This window comes from Odocoileus virginianus, chromosome 32 (genome assembly GCF_023699985.2).
Source record: "Odocoileus virginianus isolate 20LAN1187 ecotype Illinois chromosome 32, Ovbor_1.2, whole genome shotgun sequence".
Classification (NCBI taxonomy): Eukaryota; Metazoa; Chordata; class Mammalia; order Artiodactyla; family Cervidae; genus Odocoileus; species Odocoileus virginianus.
Genome location: NC_069705.1, coordinates 29,464,771 through 29,483,431, shown reverse-complemented (window position 1 = coordinate 29,483,431; position 18,661 = coordinate 29,464,771). Strand labels below are relative to the sequence as shown.

Genomic DNA, 18,661 nt, shown 5'->3' with positions numbered 1-18,661 from the left:
ATCTTCCCAACCTAGGGATCAAACCTGGGGTCTCATGCATTGCAGGCAGTTTCTTTACCATCTGAGCCACCAGGGAATCCTATTAAATCCAATTGATATTACCTCCTGGAAATTTTCTATATCTAGCTCCTTTGTTTCATATAACTTCACTTCCCTGTTAATTGCTCCTGCCTGGCTTCTCCGTCTCTCTCTTCCCAGGTCATTATTCATTACAGAAGAGCTGTCAGCCCCATTCTTTCTAGAAAGCAACACATCACACACCGAAAAATAGTTTCTGCAAAAGATCCCTTACGTGAGGTATTATAACCACTCAGGTCAGTATGTTCAGTTGTTTCCCTGTGTGTTATACATGTAACACATATAATATCAATTTTATTAAAAAATTAATTGATTCCTACCCCAAATTGAAAAATATGCCCAGTGGAATGGAATCTATTTCTTGGAACCCTTTGAGCCATGGAACAGAAATCGTAACTGCTTCCTGTACCTCATCCTCTCTCTGTTTTATGACATCTGGACTCTTATCCCAATCTTCTTCCTTTTTCAGCTGCTATATTCAGAGTCCTCTTCATTACCTACGTCTGCTTAAATTTGAATCATGTAGAGAAGACCACAGCTCAGTAAGGGGCAGCAGGGAAGGACTCCTTCTGCGGTAGACACGGTTCATAGGTCCCTTCTGTGGTTGTAGGCACAACCTATACACAGCATGAATCAGAACATCAGCCTGAATATGAACTTTCAAACATTTAACTCGTAACAATGATAACCTAAGGTATTCAATTAAGACTACACAAAAATCAAGAAAGCTCTTAACAAGTTGAGGGCTATACTGAATGAGGAAAAAGTTAAGAGAACTTCTCTTAAACTGTTAAAAAAACTTCACAAAAAAAATGTACTTCTGAGTGAAAACTGTCTAGATCAGTTTCTAAAGGGTGATGTCTTCAAATCTTCAAACTTACCAATTGTGGTATTTCTTAATTTTAACTTTGTATAACAATATATGCACAATTAGAATGCTGTTATGCCAAGGACAGACATTACCAGCAATAGTAGCAGAAAAATTCTCATTAAAAGTGAACTGAAGCTAAACACTATGGGCTCCTTTCCCAGTGAGTAGTATACATATGCATTTTGTTATTGTAGGATGCATGGAAATCTTTTTGCTTCTTTTATATTAAAAATAAAGTTTATATTTTGTTAAAGCAATAAATATATTTAAAAAATCAAATGTGCAAAATAATATTTGCGAAAACAGTTCTCTCTCCAACTCCAGATCCCCAGCTCTAAAGTCAAGGCAACTATTATCATAGATAACACTGGACTATTCTTCCAGAGATATTTTATATGAATAGTAAATAGTAATAATTCTAAAGCTAACATCAGAGAACTATATTCAATATCCTTTAATAAACCATAATGGAAAAGACTATGAAAAAGAGTGTATATGTACAACTGAATCACTTTTCTGTAGAAGAGAAATTAATACAGCATTTTAAATAAGCTATACTTCAGTAAGACAAATTTAAAAAAATAATAAAGCTAACATCATGTAAGGAAGTTAGTAGGCTCTTTTGAACTTATTTTTTAATCAACATGCCACTTTTCAAAGATTACATTAGATAGGCTATTAGTCCAACCCTGAATTACAACTGTATTTTTTTGTTATACATAAAAGTGTTATGAATACCTCCTATAGATATAATTTAAATGTCATGATCCTTAAATCTTAATTCTTGTGTTATACCCACCACCATCAATGGCTTAAATAATCATTCCTTTCTCTGATTTTTCTATTTTTCCTATAACAGAAAGGTTTTCAGCCTCTAATACTTTCCACACAAATTTTCCCCATATCTTTTATATCTTTGTTCTTTTAATCTCTCTAATTCTAGTACTTACTTTCAGCAGATAACAGGAAAAAATAGTTCTACTGTCACTTCAGGCATTTCCTCAAAGTTGTCTCCCTGATGATGTCATTTCCATGACCAAAGGGTATTATGCTAAAGGATCTGGAACATACACCTGAGTTAGAACACACGAAAGACGCCACACCTCAGCCGCAGGTAGGCAATGAAGAACACAATCTTGTGTTTTCTCCAGCAGAATGGAACAACTGAGAGCAGTCTAGAAGACAAAAGAAAATGAGATAAATTATTTGTTAAATATTTCCAAAATGTGGCTCTTTTACTTTATAGAACTAGCCCATTTAAAAATACTCGTAGCAAAATAAGGTTATAATTTTTCAGAAACATATATACTGAGTAAATCAAGATACACTGGTTTCCATAGATTAAAGAATCAAGAGAACCCCAATCTATGGAAATAAATTAGATAAGCAATTTTTTAAAATTTGTTACCCTCAGAAGCTAAATCAATATTTATTGAAGTGCTGGATTAAATTAACCATGCCAAGAGCAATTAATGAAACAATAGCTCCAATAAAGCCTCATTAAGTAATCAATTAGAGTCATTACAAGGAACAAAAGATTTAGCAGAAAGCTCCAGGCCAGTAGCGTGAAAGTGAAGTCGCTCAGTTGTGTCCAACTCTTTGTGACCCCATGGACAGTAGCCCACCAGGCTCCTCCGTCCATGGAATTTTCCAGGCAAGAGTACTGGAGTGGGTTGCCATTTCCTTCTCCAAGGGATCTTCCTGACCCAGGGATCAAACCTGGGTCTCCTGCATTTCAGGCAGGTTCTTTACCATCTGAGCCACCTGGGAAGCCCAGCCAGTAGCATGAGTTTCATTTTTAAAAGACCATTCTTATTTTAACCAGAGCTGAAGGCATGAGGCATTTGCCCTTGAAAATAAGTAACAGTCTAAAGGATTATAGGAGGATTTCTCATAATTTTGATTTTTGTGATTATTTGGATAATTACCATTCAGGAAATTCTAATTTTCATTTAGAGGTGATTTTGTCAAATTCACTGCAAGACTTCTCAGAAAAAGTAATTTTATAACATCCCAAGTTCTTAAAAATTTTCCCCCCTCTATGGGTACTGTTCTCCTTTCCAATGATTATGAGCTAAGACTAACTAATATTTGTTTTACTCTTAATTTTTTAGGTGTGTACTTATTTCATCTATGCAGTGTGACCTTGGGCAAGTTACTTAGCTTATCTGGGTCCCCATATTGAAGTGAAGTGAAGTGAAAGTTGCTCAGTGTGTCCAACTCTTTGCGACCCCATGGACTAGCCCATGGAATTCTCCAGGCCAGAATACTGGAGTGGGTAGCCTTTCCCTTCTCCAGGGGAATCTTCCCAACCCAGGGATCAAACCCAGGTCTCCCTCATTGCAGGTGGATTCTTTACCAGCTGAGCCACAAGGGAAGCCCATGGTCCCCATATTATCACCTGTAAAAAGAAGTTGGTCTAGATTTGATCTTTAACAGGGATTCTCAACCTCTTCACCATCCTTCCCTACGGACATTGCTAGGGGAACCACTGACTGAAACTGCCTGCCCTGGCCAGGCCAGATAGTAACAATTTGCATGAGTTACCTTAAACAGGAGGTCCTAGAAAGGAACGCAGAACTAACAAGCTACCACCAATCCGAAGAATTCAGAAAAGATCTAAAGGAGAAAAGAGAAGCCAGTCCCTGTCCTACCAACCTCCCAGAATCCTCCTCGCTGGAATCCATCTTGGCTGAGCAATGCGCACACACCCAGGGAGGACCCAGAGTCAGAATGATTGGCCAGAGACAACCGGGAAGCTAATCCCATCACCATAAGATCCAAGACTGCGGGCCACGCACATAGCAGAGCTGTCCTCCTGGGTTCCCTTACCCCTTTGCTCTTCACTCAGGCGCCCCTTCCCAATAAAACCTCTTGCTTTGTCAGCATGTCTCCTTGGACAATTCACCTCCTGGTGTTAGACAGAGCCCACTCTCAGACCTGGAAGGAGTGCCCCTTACTGCTACAACACAATAGTTATGACGAATTAACATCAGTAGTGGCTCACCCAGCTACTGGGTGAGGGTGCCTTTGCCTGTCCTCTCTTCCTTTGGGGGACATCACTGATCTAAGATTAGTGTTAACTATACAAGTCTGTGGAGAAGGAAATGGCAACCCACTCCAGTATTCTTGCCTGGAAAATTCAGTGGACGGAGGAGCCTGGCAGGCTGCAGTCCACGGGGTCACAGAGTCAGACACGACTGAGTGACTTTTACTTATACAAGTCTATAGTGATCAGGAGATTAAAAATGACCATCTGAAATTGTGTAACCTTGAGAGCAATTTTTTGGTTTTTCCTTCATTCAACCTATATTTACTCAGCACTGTGCAGGGCTCTGAGACAACAGGCACAGTTCTTGAATAAAACCATCTTTTTTGAGGTACTTAGTAAAAAAGAAAAAAAACCCACATAATTTAAAGAGGGTGAAGCCTATGCTACCATGGCTTTCAATACATTACCTCTTTAACCACACTCCTTTGTCCATTTGATGAAATTAATAGGAAAACCTCTACAACAAATTATGCATACCCATATGTCAAGCACTGCCCCAATCTTTAATCTCAAACTTGCAAAAGTAAGAGGTCAAATCTTCAGTTTACAGGTTTTGGCTACTCTACGATTCTAGGCTATTGTTGGGTTTATTGCTTATCTGCAAAAACATTTTAAGGTACGGTACCACTCACTGAGATAACGGAGTATGGACGAGGACAGAATGTGCTGGCATGTCTTTTATCACACTTACGGATCAAGCTATTTCATTATTTGTACAGGTTAAATGATTTACACCTGCAATATCAACCATTTAATTTTGGACAGATTTACTAAGTTTCCCCAGCAAAATTAGGCCAGAGTTCCAATTTTGAACATAAGTGTAAATCTCCCTTCCTTAAATTTTAAACCCTTTCCCCTGCTTTTAGGAAACAAAATTGCATAATTCAAACTCCTTCAATCCTGTGACCTAGTTCCCCCTCTTGGTGTTATAAACGGCTTGTGTAACTATGGTAACCATCCAGGGAATATTGAATGTTTTTCTGGTCAGCAATATGCAAAGTATACCATATGTTTTGTTTTTCTCTCTGGGATAACCAAAGTGGATAATACATGCTTGCTTTTCTTCTTGGTTATGGGAATGACATTTTATCATACTGAATTTTCTATAACGATAGACCAAGTCATTCACAGTAGCTCCGTTAAAAGGTTTTAGGATCGTCTCTTGCTATTAGTGGTCATTCTAATTGCTGCAGGCACTATAACCCATAGTAGGATTGTGTACACCAATCTGCGCTGTTCACCTCATAAACTAAACGTACAGGTTAACAATACTAATATTAGCAATATTCCATCCTGAGAATCTGGTTATTTTCTTAACTTCGTCCTTTAGTCCTAGACAAAGTGCTTCCTTAAAGCAAAAAACTAAAATGGAATCATCTTGGGGGTCTACTTAGATACCAAGAAGACTTATTTCCAGTTTTTAGTGATTTTATATGTCTTCTTTTTTGCTGTTTTCCTACAATTAAGGTGTGCTCCTGTGCTCTCTCGTGTCGGACTCTTTGCGACCCCATGGACTGCAGCCTGCCAGGCTCCTCTGTCCACACTGGAGCAGGGTTGCCATTGCCTCCTCCAGGGGATCTTCCTGACTCAAGGACTGAAACTCCATCTCCTGTACGTCCTGCATTGGCAGGTGGATTCTTTACCACTGAACCACCTGGGAAGCCCCACAATTAAGGCATACTACTTACATAATAAAGCAATCAAAAATGCTTTAAAATTGAGCTCACTGGAGACGTAGATTCTTAGTATTTGCAGTTATTGTTGTTGCCTGTTGTACTAATGAACTGATTTAAAGTTTTAGGTTTTTCTCAGTATAATTTAAAATGCTTCATTTGGACTTCTAGGACAAATTATACTCTAAAACAAATGCCTAGATTTTTAGAAGATTTATTTGCAATAGATATAATTACATTTCTACAGGGGGCTATCAATTAGTAACCTTTCAATATGAGGATTTTAAAAGTGATTTTCTTGCATTTCACTATGTTTTACATAATGCTTTCCAACAATCCAAATATCTTCCTTAGAAAACCATTGCTATCTGCTTCACTGAATTAAACAGGGAATTAACTGCCTCTTAGTGGTTTAGAAAAGGCCTCACTAACCAAATGCAGCGTGGAACAACTGAGCCAAATACACTCGTCAAACCAACCAAGTGTGAAAAGGCATCAGTTAGGCAATAGGGAAATTTCAATTGTCTGGATATTAAATGATAGATAATTTTTGGATGCGATAATGATGTTGTAGATTATCTGTTCATATTTAAAGTATTTATGGAGAAAAATCATAATAATGCATAAAGGATAAGAGAGTGAAATATTATGGGCCATATATTGATAAATGTTCGAGTTGGATGAATGGTATATTTGGATTTATTGTACTATTACCTCTACTTTTGTGTGTGCTTGAAATTTTCCAGAATAAAGTTTTTAAAAATATTAAAAAGTAGAAAAAACGAAAAGGATTTCAAATTTAATTGGCCTGACTCAAGCAGTAGCTGAGTTTTCTCAAGAGGTGTCTTTAGGAAACCTTCAGCACTGCTTGCTAGCTACAGTTTTCCATCAGTTTGCAGGGAGTTTTTTTTTTTTTTTTTTTTTTTTAAAGAATAGTTGTGTGTGTTTAGTTGCTCAGTGGTGTCTGACCTTTTTGAGATTCCGTGGATTGTAGCCCACCAGGTTCCCTGTAACTGGATTTTCCAGGCAAGAATACTGGAGTGGGTTGCCATTTCCTTCTCCAGGGGATCTTTTTGACCCCGGGATTTGAAGCTGTGTCTCTTATGTCCCCTGCATTGGCAGGTGGGCTCTTTACCACTGTACCACCTGGGAACCCTCCTTCATAGTTTGAAGTGTTCTCCCGCATACCCCGCCAAAACTTTACAACATAAATAAGTGCCTCCAGGGACTTCTTGGGCTTCCCTTGTGGCTCAGCTGGTAAAGAATCCGCCTGCAATGCAGGAGACCTGGGTTCGATCCCTGGGGTGGGAAGATCCCCTGGAGAAGGGAAAGGGTACCCATTCCAATATTCTGGCCGAGAGAATTCCCCATGGACTGTATAGCTCACGGGGTGGCAAAGAGTCAGACACTACTGAGTTACTTTCACTTTTTTCCAGGGACCTCTTAAAAATTTCCTACCAGGAACCTCTTACAGTAACAGATTCATAAATTAATGTTAACCTCAGACAGTTCTGCTAATTTGAAGTTGTCAGTAACCTCTTTTTTAAGGTGACTTTTGTACTTTTTCACTTTCATACTAAAGAGCAAAGAAGATGCCTTTTTTCTTTACTTATACAATTAAACATCACCAATTAACTTCTATATTTTGGAGAATTGGGGACTTTTAAATATTGCATTTAGCAGGGTGAAGGAAAAGGCCCCAAATTTCCAGTTAAGTGATTTGAGAAGAAAAGGACATGAGAAATAACCAAGCTCAAGGGCTGAGTTTGGGGAGTACAGTGATTTCTTTTTTAATCTCCCCCCACACTCTGCTTTCACAACTATGGTAGGAATAAATGTTGATTATCTTTTATAAATCAGCATAGCAAGAAAGCACATCTCTAACAATTCACATACACACATATATTACCATATCAGAGTGTTCTTTATAGGTTTAGAGCAACACAGGCTGAAAAATCATTATTTAGATTTTTTGCTTCCTTTCAGCCTGTTCAACAGAATTGTGAAAGGTGAAACTAATGTTTTCATTTCCATATTCATCCTTCCTTCCTCTCATCCTGTTCATAGTTCCTGGAGGGAGTGCTTTAGGTATTATGAATCATTGCTTTCTCTCACTTCTAGTTTCTAACTATGTGTCATACCTGCCTGCAAATCACTTCTTAGGCTGTATAAAACCCATAGGCGCATTTTGTGTCAAATCTGAATCAGTAAATTATAGGGCATCTTGTATTATTTGGGGCCTTCATTAAAAACTAGCTGATTTAAATATATTAGTACACAAAAATAGCAGAGTTTAAGTAAAAGGTTATTAAAATTCAATTCTTAGTGGTGACTTTTTTAAGTCCTGGCCACTTAATCTGAAAGACTTCCAGAATGACAAGAAAATACCTAGGCAGTCCTCAGAAATATCAACACAATACACTGTACTGCCTAGGCTGACTTAATATTCAAGTGATCAAATCTTGAAGTCTCACAGCACAAACACACACAAGACAGTCTGAGTCCCGAGCCATGTTATCTTGCTCCCAAGACTCAAATTTCCAAGAGTGCTTTTTTTTCGGTTTGAAATTTAAAATATCCTCTAGATCAAGGTCTAGATCGCTCTTTGCATGTCAGTGGTTACATACTATTAACAGCTGTTTCAAAAGGGCTCTAAATAGGTCACCAGACAGGTGGCCCACCACTGCGAACCAACTGGATATAAGAAATCCAAATTTATCGCCCATTCAGGTTTTCTTTTTAACGCAGAGGTACTACTCACAATAGTGCTTGTTTACACAGGCAATTGTTAAAGTTCCCCATGTATTTGTTCTCTTTACACCCATTTCTTTGAAAAAATACACGCTGTGATATACACCGAGTCCATACGGAATTCAAATCAACTCCTCTGCTGGGCATTTCATTTAACACCAGACAGAAATTTAAACCGTGAAAACCGATCAAGTAAGACCAGAATAAGTGCCTGACTCCTCATTAAGTTTATCCTGGCGTCTCCATCACCCCTACAAGCCGGGTCCCCAGTGGTTTTCAGTCTTAGGTCGAAGATGTTAAGTTGACCGTGCCCCTCTCGCCGCCAGGAAAACGTCGCCGCTGACGTTTCAAGTTTAAACATTCTGATTCCCCATGGGTAAAACCCTTTATTTTTTTTTTTTAGAAAAAGGTTGTCTGTTGGACAAACAGGTACAGGGTAGAGTCGGCCTAAAATAAACGCGAGTCTCCAAAAGCTGGAGGGCGGACCAAACCCGCAGGTCCTGGGGCGGCGGGAGACCACCCGCAAGGGCGGAAGCTGGACAAAGCCGGGAGGGAAAAACCCAAAGGCGGGCGGCCTAAGGCAGAAAGAGATGCAGGGGACCGCCGGGGCGCCGCCGCCTACCTCCGCGATCGGCCCCCGATGAGCCGAGAGCCTGAAGGCCGCGGCGGGAGGAGGACAGGGCCCGAGCGCGGCGCCGGCCCTGCGGGCACACCGCCGCCGCGCATGCCCGAGAGCCGCGCCCGCCGCGTAGTCCCGGCAGGCCTCCCTCCGGGTTGCGGCGGGAAGCGGCCGCCCGCTGCCGCTTTCTGAGGCTCGCCAAGGGCCGCGCTAGGCCCCAGCTGAAGGGGGCGGGGGGCGGGGCGGAAAGTCGGTAACACCGGGCCGAGGGAGCGGGACCCAGCTTCCCCCTCCCTGAGGGAAGACGGAAGGAAGGGGGTCACCCGCCCTCGCGCTTCAGTTCCATTCAGACACTGAGAGGAGAGGCGGGCCGAGCCGTGCTGCCCCTTTAAGAGGAGGCGGGGCGCAGCCTGCCGTTTGGCCGCCCTCCGTACCCTCCCCCCGCCCGGGCCGAGAGTTGACAGACCAATCGCCCGGGTGGCGAAGGGAAGGCGGGAGAATGCGAACCCTGCGGTAGGGCGGTAGGGGCGGGCCCCTGGGCCTCTCAGGAGGGAGCCCTGCGCAGGCGCAGAGGCGGCCGCAGCCGGAGGGGCGGGGGCAGCCCAGCGAGAGAGACACTCCGGCAGGCGCGGGAGGGTGATTGGGAGAAAAGCGGACAGCGAGAGGCTTGTCATGGGGATCCGAGTTACGGGGCGGCATTGGTAGCATCTGGGGCCTCCCGGGGGGGACCGGAAGTGTCAACGCCCGGGAGCCCGGCGCCAGCTCCGCTAGGGGAGGTCGGGGGTGGGGGGGTCCCTGCTGCTCTAGTCCTGGGGAGGGAGGGGGGGAAGGAGGGAGCCGCGATCTCGCCCCGCCCCTGGGCTTGTTACGGCGGGGGCGGGGAGTGAGGGCTTCTTTGGGGGAGGGAGGGAGCGGAGATCGGGGGACTCGGCAGTGCCCTCCGGAGTGGCGGCCGGTGTCCCTGCGGCGCCGGGCTGCCGAGCCGAGGAGCCGCGGCGGTCGTGGCTGTTGCATGTGTGGCTGCTGGATGCGGAGGCGGCGGCGGCGGTGGCGGCGGCGGCGGCAGCAGCGGCAGGATGTTAGGGCAGCAGCAGCAGCAGCAACTCTACTCGTCGGCCGCGCTCCTGACCGGCGAGCGGAGCCGGCTCCTCACCTGCTACGTGCAGGACTACCTCGAGTGTGTGGAGTCGCTGCCCCACGACATGCAGAGGAACGTGTCCGTGCTGCGGGAGCTGGACAACAAATATCAAGGTAGGGGCCGCGGGTCCTCCCCCCCGACTCGGGGCCGCCGGGCACGGTCGCTGGGAGCCTGCCCCGGGGAAAGTGCCACTTTTCCAGCTCTCCCCGAGTGCACAGTGTGTGTGGGGGGGTCTGGCGTGTGGGACCCGGGGCAGCGGGCCCCCGTAGGTGGGGTTCGCGGCCCTCCCCCTCGCTGCGGACTTCTTGGCGGGGGGGGGGGGGGGTGGTCTTGACGGTGGAAGGGAGCGTTGGCCACTCCTCAGCCCCCGCTGCAGACCCAGCGGCTGCAGCCTCTGTGGAGACGAAATCAGCCATTTTTAAGCAGCAAGCTCATTTGTTCCGGGTGTTCGCCCGCCGGGTGCCGCAGACCCCTCGGCGCCCCGGCCCGGGGAGCGTGCAGCCCGGTGGGTGGGGGGGGGGTGCCGTGGGGAGTGAGCGGCCGGCCGCGGCCGGACTCCCGCGGGCCCACAGGGCCGGGCTTCCTTCAGCCCAGCCCGTCTCGGGCCCCCACCCCCTGAGCGCAGATGCACTGGAACGTGCTGGGGGGGAGGGGGCGAGGGCGGACTGCGAAGGCGGCCTCCGGAGAGGTCCCTCCCCCGGCGCTCCGGAGCTCCGGGCTCGGGAATCGAGTCTTCCCCCGTCTCTCGCCCCAGGGAAAGTTCCGGGCCGCAGCCTTTCCCAGCTGCTACAGCCGAATGGTTGAAAGGCTAGGGGGCTCCCCGCGGGGGAGCCGAGGGGTGTGCGTATGTGTGTTTGTGTGTGTCTCTGTGTGTGGGGCGAGGAGGACCCCCACCCCCTCCTGGGGGCGGGGCTTGCAGGGGTGACGTAGGGTGTAGGCGGAGCGCGGACACGCGCGCTCCCGCCCGTCCGGAAAATGGCTGGTCGCGGGAAGGCTCGGGCGGGCGACGCCGGCTGGTCGGGAGGCGGCCGTGCTGGACGTTAGCTCGCCCTCGGCGGAGTCTGCGTTGGGATTTGGGACACGTTTGTCTGTGAATTTTCGACTTTTCTCCCCCAACCACTCAAATCACAACAGAGACACAGTCAGCCTCGGGGACCGTCGCAGATCCCGGCACCGCGTCTGTTCCCGACCTTGCGTCACTTCCGGGTCCCCAAAGGGTGTGAGTTGGTTGACTGGGCAACCGCCTGGCGTCCCTCAACCCCCGGGTCCCTCCTCCGCCGAGTTTAAATGCTGTGGCAAAAGCCGCCTTTTGTGGTCAGACCCAGACAGCTAGGACAGGGAATCGACCTTTCTTACAGAGCGTGTTATTTGTTGTTTATCATTGGTGACCCTTTCGCCTGCAACTGCAAGGGGAGGAGTTAACTTAAATGGGGAGCCGTTTGCGGTTAATATTCCCGAATCGAGAAACAGACCTTGGACCTGATGTGGAATCAGTCCTCTGAACTTTAAAAAGATAACTTCTTGGATCCATTCTCAGTTTTTCGACCCGTCGCTAATCCTGCAATTTAGTGTCTTAACGCATTTCTGGGGTGGTATTTTGGGACCTGCAGCCTGATAGAATATTTAGTTGTCTCTGTGTCTTGTTTTTTAACCTATAGTTTGTTTCTGCCTTTTGAATCCATATTGACAGGACTGGTCTCTGTTGGGGTGGGAGAAGTGACTAATACAGATTACTTACTGGTTATCAGTTGCTGCACTGCGTTCGGAACGTTATCCTATTTAATCTTCACAGCTCAATGAAGTAAAAATTCATTTTGCAGACAAATTTAAATTTACAAGGAGTTTAAGTAATTTGTCCAATTAAGTGGGGAATGTTTGACTCCATAGCCTGGCTTCTTCAGGTGCACATGGTCGTTTTTAAAGTATTTAAATCTTTTTTTTTTTCTTAATACTCTCCAAAAGTGTTTTCTATAGACATGGAGCACATACCTGAATTGTAACCTAAAAATATTTCATGTGTGCTTAAGAGTTGTATGTTGAACCTTTTTAGTTTTTCAAATGATAACTCTTAAGTTTGTAAAACTTGCATGTTTTTACATTTCTTTAAAGACCTGTTGGAGTTCACAAAAGTTAAGATGCTTTCTTTTAATTTTAATTGGCGAGGGATAATTTGTTAACAGGAAATATGCAGTCTTGACCATCTAGAATTCCCTTGAAAGACTGAGAGATTATAAAAAGTAGCTCCCTTAAGACTACAGTTCTTTTCAAAAGTAATACAAAAACAGTGATCTAGTTTTTACTTTATGCGCGTGCTTACTAAGCTCAACTCTCAGTTTTCTATTAGCTTTGTATACTTGTGTGGTTTTGGTTTTTCATGTCTTTAATTTCTTTGCTAGTTCTTAAGTATTTTCTGCTTTTTTATTTAATATTTACAGTAATAGTGATATTAATAGCGATTAATTATTAATTATTATCACTATTAATTAATAGTGATATAAATTATTTAGACAGTCACATTTCTTTCCTGCCTATTTCATACATTTTCAGAAATTACTGAAGACTACTAAATTACTGAAGTCTACTAAAAGTAGACTTAAAAATTTTTAAAGATAGAGGAATGAAGAAAACAATTGCATAATTGAATGAAGTGTTATTATGTGTGTGTTAGTCGCTCAGTCATGTCTGACCCTTTGAGATGTCAAGGACTGTAGCCTGTCAGTTTCCTCTGTCCGTGGGATTCTCCAGGCAAGAATACTGGAATGGGTTGCCATTTCCTTCTCCAGGGGATCTTCCTGACCCAGGGATCCAACTCGGGTCTCCTGCATTGCAGGCAGAATCTTTACCATCTGAGCTGTCAGGGAAGCCCAGTTTATTATGGGGTATTGTTCTTAGAGAACCTCAATTTTTGTTCCAGTATTCTTGTTCATAATTTCCTTCATAATCAAAGGTTATTTACACCTTTGAGCTAAAATTTCGTATTTAATACCCAGTGCCTTCCATGCAGGTGTGTAGAATGTGCTTAAAGGGCAGAGCCAAACTGACAGGTCTGGCGCAGTTCAGAGACTAGGGTGGTTACCTGTTGAGCTTCAGTGTCTTCACATGCAGAAGTGCTGGCTTTCTCACGGGGTTGTGATTCATGAGAAAAAGTGTTAGTGGCCTTTCTTCTGTCACTGTGTAATTAGGGTGTCTTGAAAATGTGAGTATTTACCTCATATATAGTATCTGTGTTGCTATAATTAGCTTCTAATTCCTGATTATTGGATAAGGCTTGCCTTTATTTTTTAAACTTCAATTTTTGTGTGTCTGAGGGGAAAATATATAGCTTATTTTTCCTGGAAGAAAGTTGAGTTCTAAAGAAATCCATGTATATATCTAGCTGGGAAAATGGGCAAGATGTGAACATTATTTTAAAATATGCTGTGTAGGTGTGAGTACCCTCAGACATGTGGGGGCACATTGTCGGGTAAATAGTTGTCCTTTGTGTGAGTACCGACAGTTTCCAAGGAGGTTCTATTTCATAAGTTGTGTTGAATACATGCTCTGTGTTACCTTCCTTGCAGACACCCCCCAATGTATGTTACTTACAAACATTTTTGTTCTTGTCGTTAGAGTAATGATATTAGAAGATTAAACAGTGCTATGGTATGTGGTGTGATAAATTCCAAGTTAATTTTTGTTTCTGCATCTTTTCTAAGAACTCCTTCAGATAGCATTGTATCTCATAAGGACAAGAAAGAGGACAGATTTGAATAAGACATTTATGTGAATTTTGGTGACATCTGGAACTATATTTTCGGATTTTTGTATGTCTTCTAGTGACTCAGCCATTTTTAGTTGGTTTAAGTGTGTCCCACATTCTCTACAGTACCTAAATCAGCAGATAAAAAACTGAGGACCAAATGCTGACTTATCTGCAAAAGCACAGTGACCCAATGCTGACTTAACTATAATTTTGTTAGTAGCTTAGTCAGTTGATGCCAGAACCTGAACCTAAACCTGTTCTGGAAATAGTTTGATTTTCAGAGTCTCCCATGTGATGATATAAAAGAGCCATTCAAGCTAATATCATGGAAAGCTAAGAGTTACTTGTGTTTGCTTTGCTTAATGTCCAGGGGATGATATGAAAGTCAAGGTAGAGAGTGTCTCTGGGGCCATGTAGCAAGTCATGTATTGAACCATAAATCCTGTAAACATAGTTGGACAGTAATCTAGCCTAGTCCTGGTGAAAGACTTTTGATTTTTAATTAGCCACAGATCTTTTGTGCTTTCTAATGTAGATTAATGAGTATTAGAGAGGGCTCATTCTTTTTATTAGCTTACTTCTAAATGTACTTTCATGTTGGATAATGTGTGGTCTTGGTAAGGAAAATAAAATGTTTTTAATGTATTCATACTATACTGGAATGTGGTTTTATGGTCGAGTTCTTTTTTTTTTTTTTTAGTTCTTTTTTACTGTACCAGTTCTGGGAAAAAATAACTAACTTGAAAAATGTCATGTGCCACCATGCATTTTCTTTTTTTTTTTTTCTGATTTTCATTCTTTCCTTTTTTTAGAAACATTAAAGGAAATTGATGATGTCTATGAAAAATACAAGAAAGAAGATGATTCAAACCAGAAAAAACGCCTCCAGCAGCATCTCCAGAGGGCATTAATCAATAGTCAAGAACTGGGAGATGAAAAAATTCAAATTGTCACACAGATGCTCGAATTGGTGGAAAACCGGGCAAGGCAAATGGAGCTACACTCCCAGTGTTTTCAAGATCCTGCCGAAAGTGAGCGAGCTTCGGATAAAGCAAAGATGGATTCCAGCCAACCAGAACGATCTTCGAGAAGGCCCCGCCGGCAGCGGACCAGTGAAAGCCGCGACCTGTGTCACATGACGAACGGGATTGAGGACTGTGACGATCAGCCCCCCAAAGAAAAGAAATCCAAGTCTGCCAAGAAAAAGAAACGCTCCAAGGCCAAGCAGGAAAGAGAAGCTTCCCCCGTCGAGTTTGCAATAGATCCCAACGAGCCTACATACTGTTTATGTAACCAAGTGTCTTATGGGGAAATGATTGGATGTGACAATGAACAGTGTCCAATCGAATGGTTTCACTTTTCGTGTGTTTCACTTACCTACAAACCAAAGGGGAAATGGTATTGCCCAAAGTGCAGGGGAGATAATGAGAAAACGATGGACAAAAGTACTGAAAAGACAAAAAAGGAAAGAAGATCTAGGTAGTTAAAGGCCATCCACATTTTAAAGGGTTGTCTTTTATATAATTCTTTCAGAATTTAATTTCAGAAAATGTTTTAGGGTAAATGCATAAGACTATGCAATAATTTTTAATCATTAGTATTAATGGTGTATTAAAAGTTGTACTTTGTCTGTGACCTTAATTTTCTGCACTGAATTACCAAATATTTTAAACCAGGTAGTCTTCAGATCGCCTGATGAAAGGAGCAGGGACTAGAAAAGGGTGGCTTGAACATGATAAAAACTTCACACACCATGCCTATTTCATCCTCACTGAAACTGCAATGCTAATTTGGGGGGAAACACCAAAGTTTTGCTAGAATTTTAGTTCTGTGTGCTTACAAAAGTTTAGATACAGTTGAGAGTTCTCTGTAAGCCTTCAGATTATCTTGGCTAATTTAAAATATGAACACTATACCATTCAGAACTTCTTTCTCCCTAGCCCCATTTACGCATACACTTGTTGATCTCTAGTCTTCCAAGAATAAGGAACTAGAGGTAAGAATTTGGGATTCCATGTGGAATACTGTGCTCTTCTCAGAGTATTTGCTGCTGTATTTTCCATAGTAGCGTTTTGATACACTGTCAGTAGCCCATTTATAAATACCTGCTGCTGCGTCACAGCTGCATTCAGTCTAGTCCTTCATAAGGGAGTTGTTTTGTTTTCATTGAGGCAGGTAGGAGCAATTAGAATACCAAAAATGCTGCCATGGGCTTATATTGGCAAAATTTGGGTTATGCAGTATCATGGTTCAAGGCCCTTGAGCAATTTTAAAAAAGCATCTTTGTTAACAATATTTTTCATGTTGACCCATGGCTAGGATGCCTGGTCACAGGCCTATCAGTGGGAAAAAGGTATATACTAGTCTTTAAATATTGCCTTTCTGTCAAACAGTAGTTTAAGTGGTTTTGCTAGTGGCTGTAGTTCGTTTCTGTCCCAATCAGAAATTATATATTATTTTAAGTAATAGTGTATTTACTTTCTTAACTTTCTGGTATTGGTGCTGTTTGGTGTCTTCATGTTTAATGAACTAATTTCATTATAACAATACAATTAATAATGTATTTGTAAATTGAATTTTCCAAGATTCTAATATTTTAAGGGTAAGCATCTTGATGGATACATATCCATATATTTGGAGAATTTTTGGTTTTTCATGGGTGGGGCAGTGGATTGACTAGTCCTTAAATCTATATGTAACATACTTTTTATTCCTCATTTCTTCCTAATCTGATGATCTGGATTCTTTTTGATTAACATGTGAAAAATCCTGTTTGCTTGTTTGGAAAAAAGAAAAAAAAAGTTTTTTCTCTTCTAGTTCTCCTGTGTGACTTTTAGACATAACATTTCAGCTCATCTGGGTGTCAGGCTGCTCATCTGTAGTATGCAGTTGACTTAAGTATCTCTATGGTTCTTTTGAAATCTATAGAGTATTTTCTATTGTAGTAATGGGGTTCCCTGGTGGCTCAGAAGGTAAAGAATCCGCCTGCAATATAGGAGACTCAGGTTTGGTCCCTGGGTCGGGAAGATCCCCTGGAGGAGGAAATGGCAACCCGCTCCAGTGTTCTTGCCTGGGAAATCCCATTCACAGAGGAGCCTGGTGGACTACAGTCTATGGGGTCACGAAGAGTCAGACACGACTGAGCAACTAACTCAGGGATTTAAATAATCAAAGGACTTGCTTTTCACTAATTGTGTCCTTTATTCTGAGGTTTGAGGACAGTTCAAAGGTGAGCTTAGAGGCGGGTAAACAATATTTGATTAGCTTCTGTCCTAAGGATGTTTTGGTTGATGACTACAGTTGATTATGTAGAGCAAGAAGTATTGAATTGTGGAGAAATCCTTTTCTCTCGTGAGATACAGCATTTTGTCTTAGTGATTATGTCCTTGTGACTAGGGTAGAGCTGCCTGCCCAACACTGTTGAACATAGCAGTATATGCAAAGCCCCCCAAAACCCGCAGGTGTGACTCTCATAGAGGTCAGCACTTCTGTGCATCAGTTTGCCTCAGCATGTGGAGGAAAAGAAGAACCTACAAATAGAAGTCCCCAAATTTGGATTAAGCTTGACAGGAAAAGCAATGGAAAGTCTTGAAAGATGAAAGATGTATCCTCTTTCAGACCAAATGTTTGAAACCCTTATTTTTATGAATTTCTTTTTTATTTTCTGTACCACACAGGAAATAGAAGCTTTAAGTTGGTATAACATTATGACTGGCATTACTTTTAAGTATCAGATTTCATACACTATTTCAGTCCATGCTTACCAACTCATACTATGTACCAGTAGTTCCCCAACTTGTCTCACATTGGAATCAACCTCAGGAGCTTCACAAAATACTGATACTTAGGTCCCACCCTCAGCAGTTGTGATTTAACTCTTGTTATTAAATATAGTTTTAATATTAGAATTTTTAAGACCCTAGTGTACAGAAAAGTAGAGCCTCTGCCATGCTGTGAAACTTTGAGCCGATTGAAAACCACTAGTGGATTCTGTGCATCTAGGTTTGTGTGCCTGAAGCACAGGTAAGTGTGGATACATACCTGGGAGTTTTGTCCCTGGACCCCTAAAATTACTCCAACAATACTTGAAGATTCAGTACTTGAGTGCTTCTTGTTTTCTCAGTAGTGATTGTTAGAAGAAACAGTTCCTGTTCATGGACCAGACATTCTAGGGGCAGAATGATAGCATAGATATATATATATGAGAGAGAGTATAGATAGTTCCAGGTACTGGGATTAGAGTGGGCTTCCCTGGCTCAGAGAAAACCACCTGCTGATTGAGGAGGCGTGAGTTTGATCCCTGGGTCCGGAGGATCCCCTGGAGAAGGAAACGGCAACCCACTCCAGTATTCTTGCCTGGGAGATCCCATGGACAAACGAACCTGGCAGGCTGCAGTCTGTGGGGTCGCCAAGAACTGGACATGACTTAGTGACTGAGCGTACACACACTGGTGTTCGAACCCAAGAGGAAAGGACAGTAAGAGATAGAAAGGGAGGTGTGTCTTCTAGTTACGTAGTTAAAGACGGTCTCTAAGGGAGTGATCGTTGGACTGAGAGCAGGAATAGGGAAGTGAGGCAGGCAAAGAATTTGAGAGGAGGGAGAAGTGGAACGGGCATGTCGGTCTGACTGGAGCACTTGCCGCGATGGGGGAGGGTCTTCCTGGCAGCCATGGTAGAAAATCTGTGCAGATTTATCACAGGGAGGCTTGGTGAAGATAGGGAGATAACAGGAGACTG

General features: G+C 43.0%; 1 protein-coding gene across 1 annotated transcript; it reads left to right on the top strand.

Moving 5' to 3' along the window:
• Positions 1-9,962: 9,962 nt before the first annotated feature.
• On the top strand, positions 9,963-16,740 carry ING2 (inhibitor of growth family member 2). The gene is made up of 2 exons (XM_020902207.2): positions 9,963-10,295; positions 14,737-16,740. Exons 1-2 carry the CDS (start codon positions 10,121-10,123, stop codon positions 15,405-15,407), a joined length of 846 nt encoding a protein of 281 aa, XP_020757866.1. The 5' UTR covers positions 9,963-10,120; the 3' UTR covers positions 15,408-16,740.
• The last annotated feature ends 1,921 nt before the right edge of the window (positions 16,741-18,661 follow it).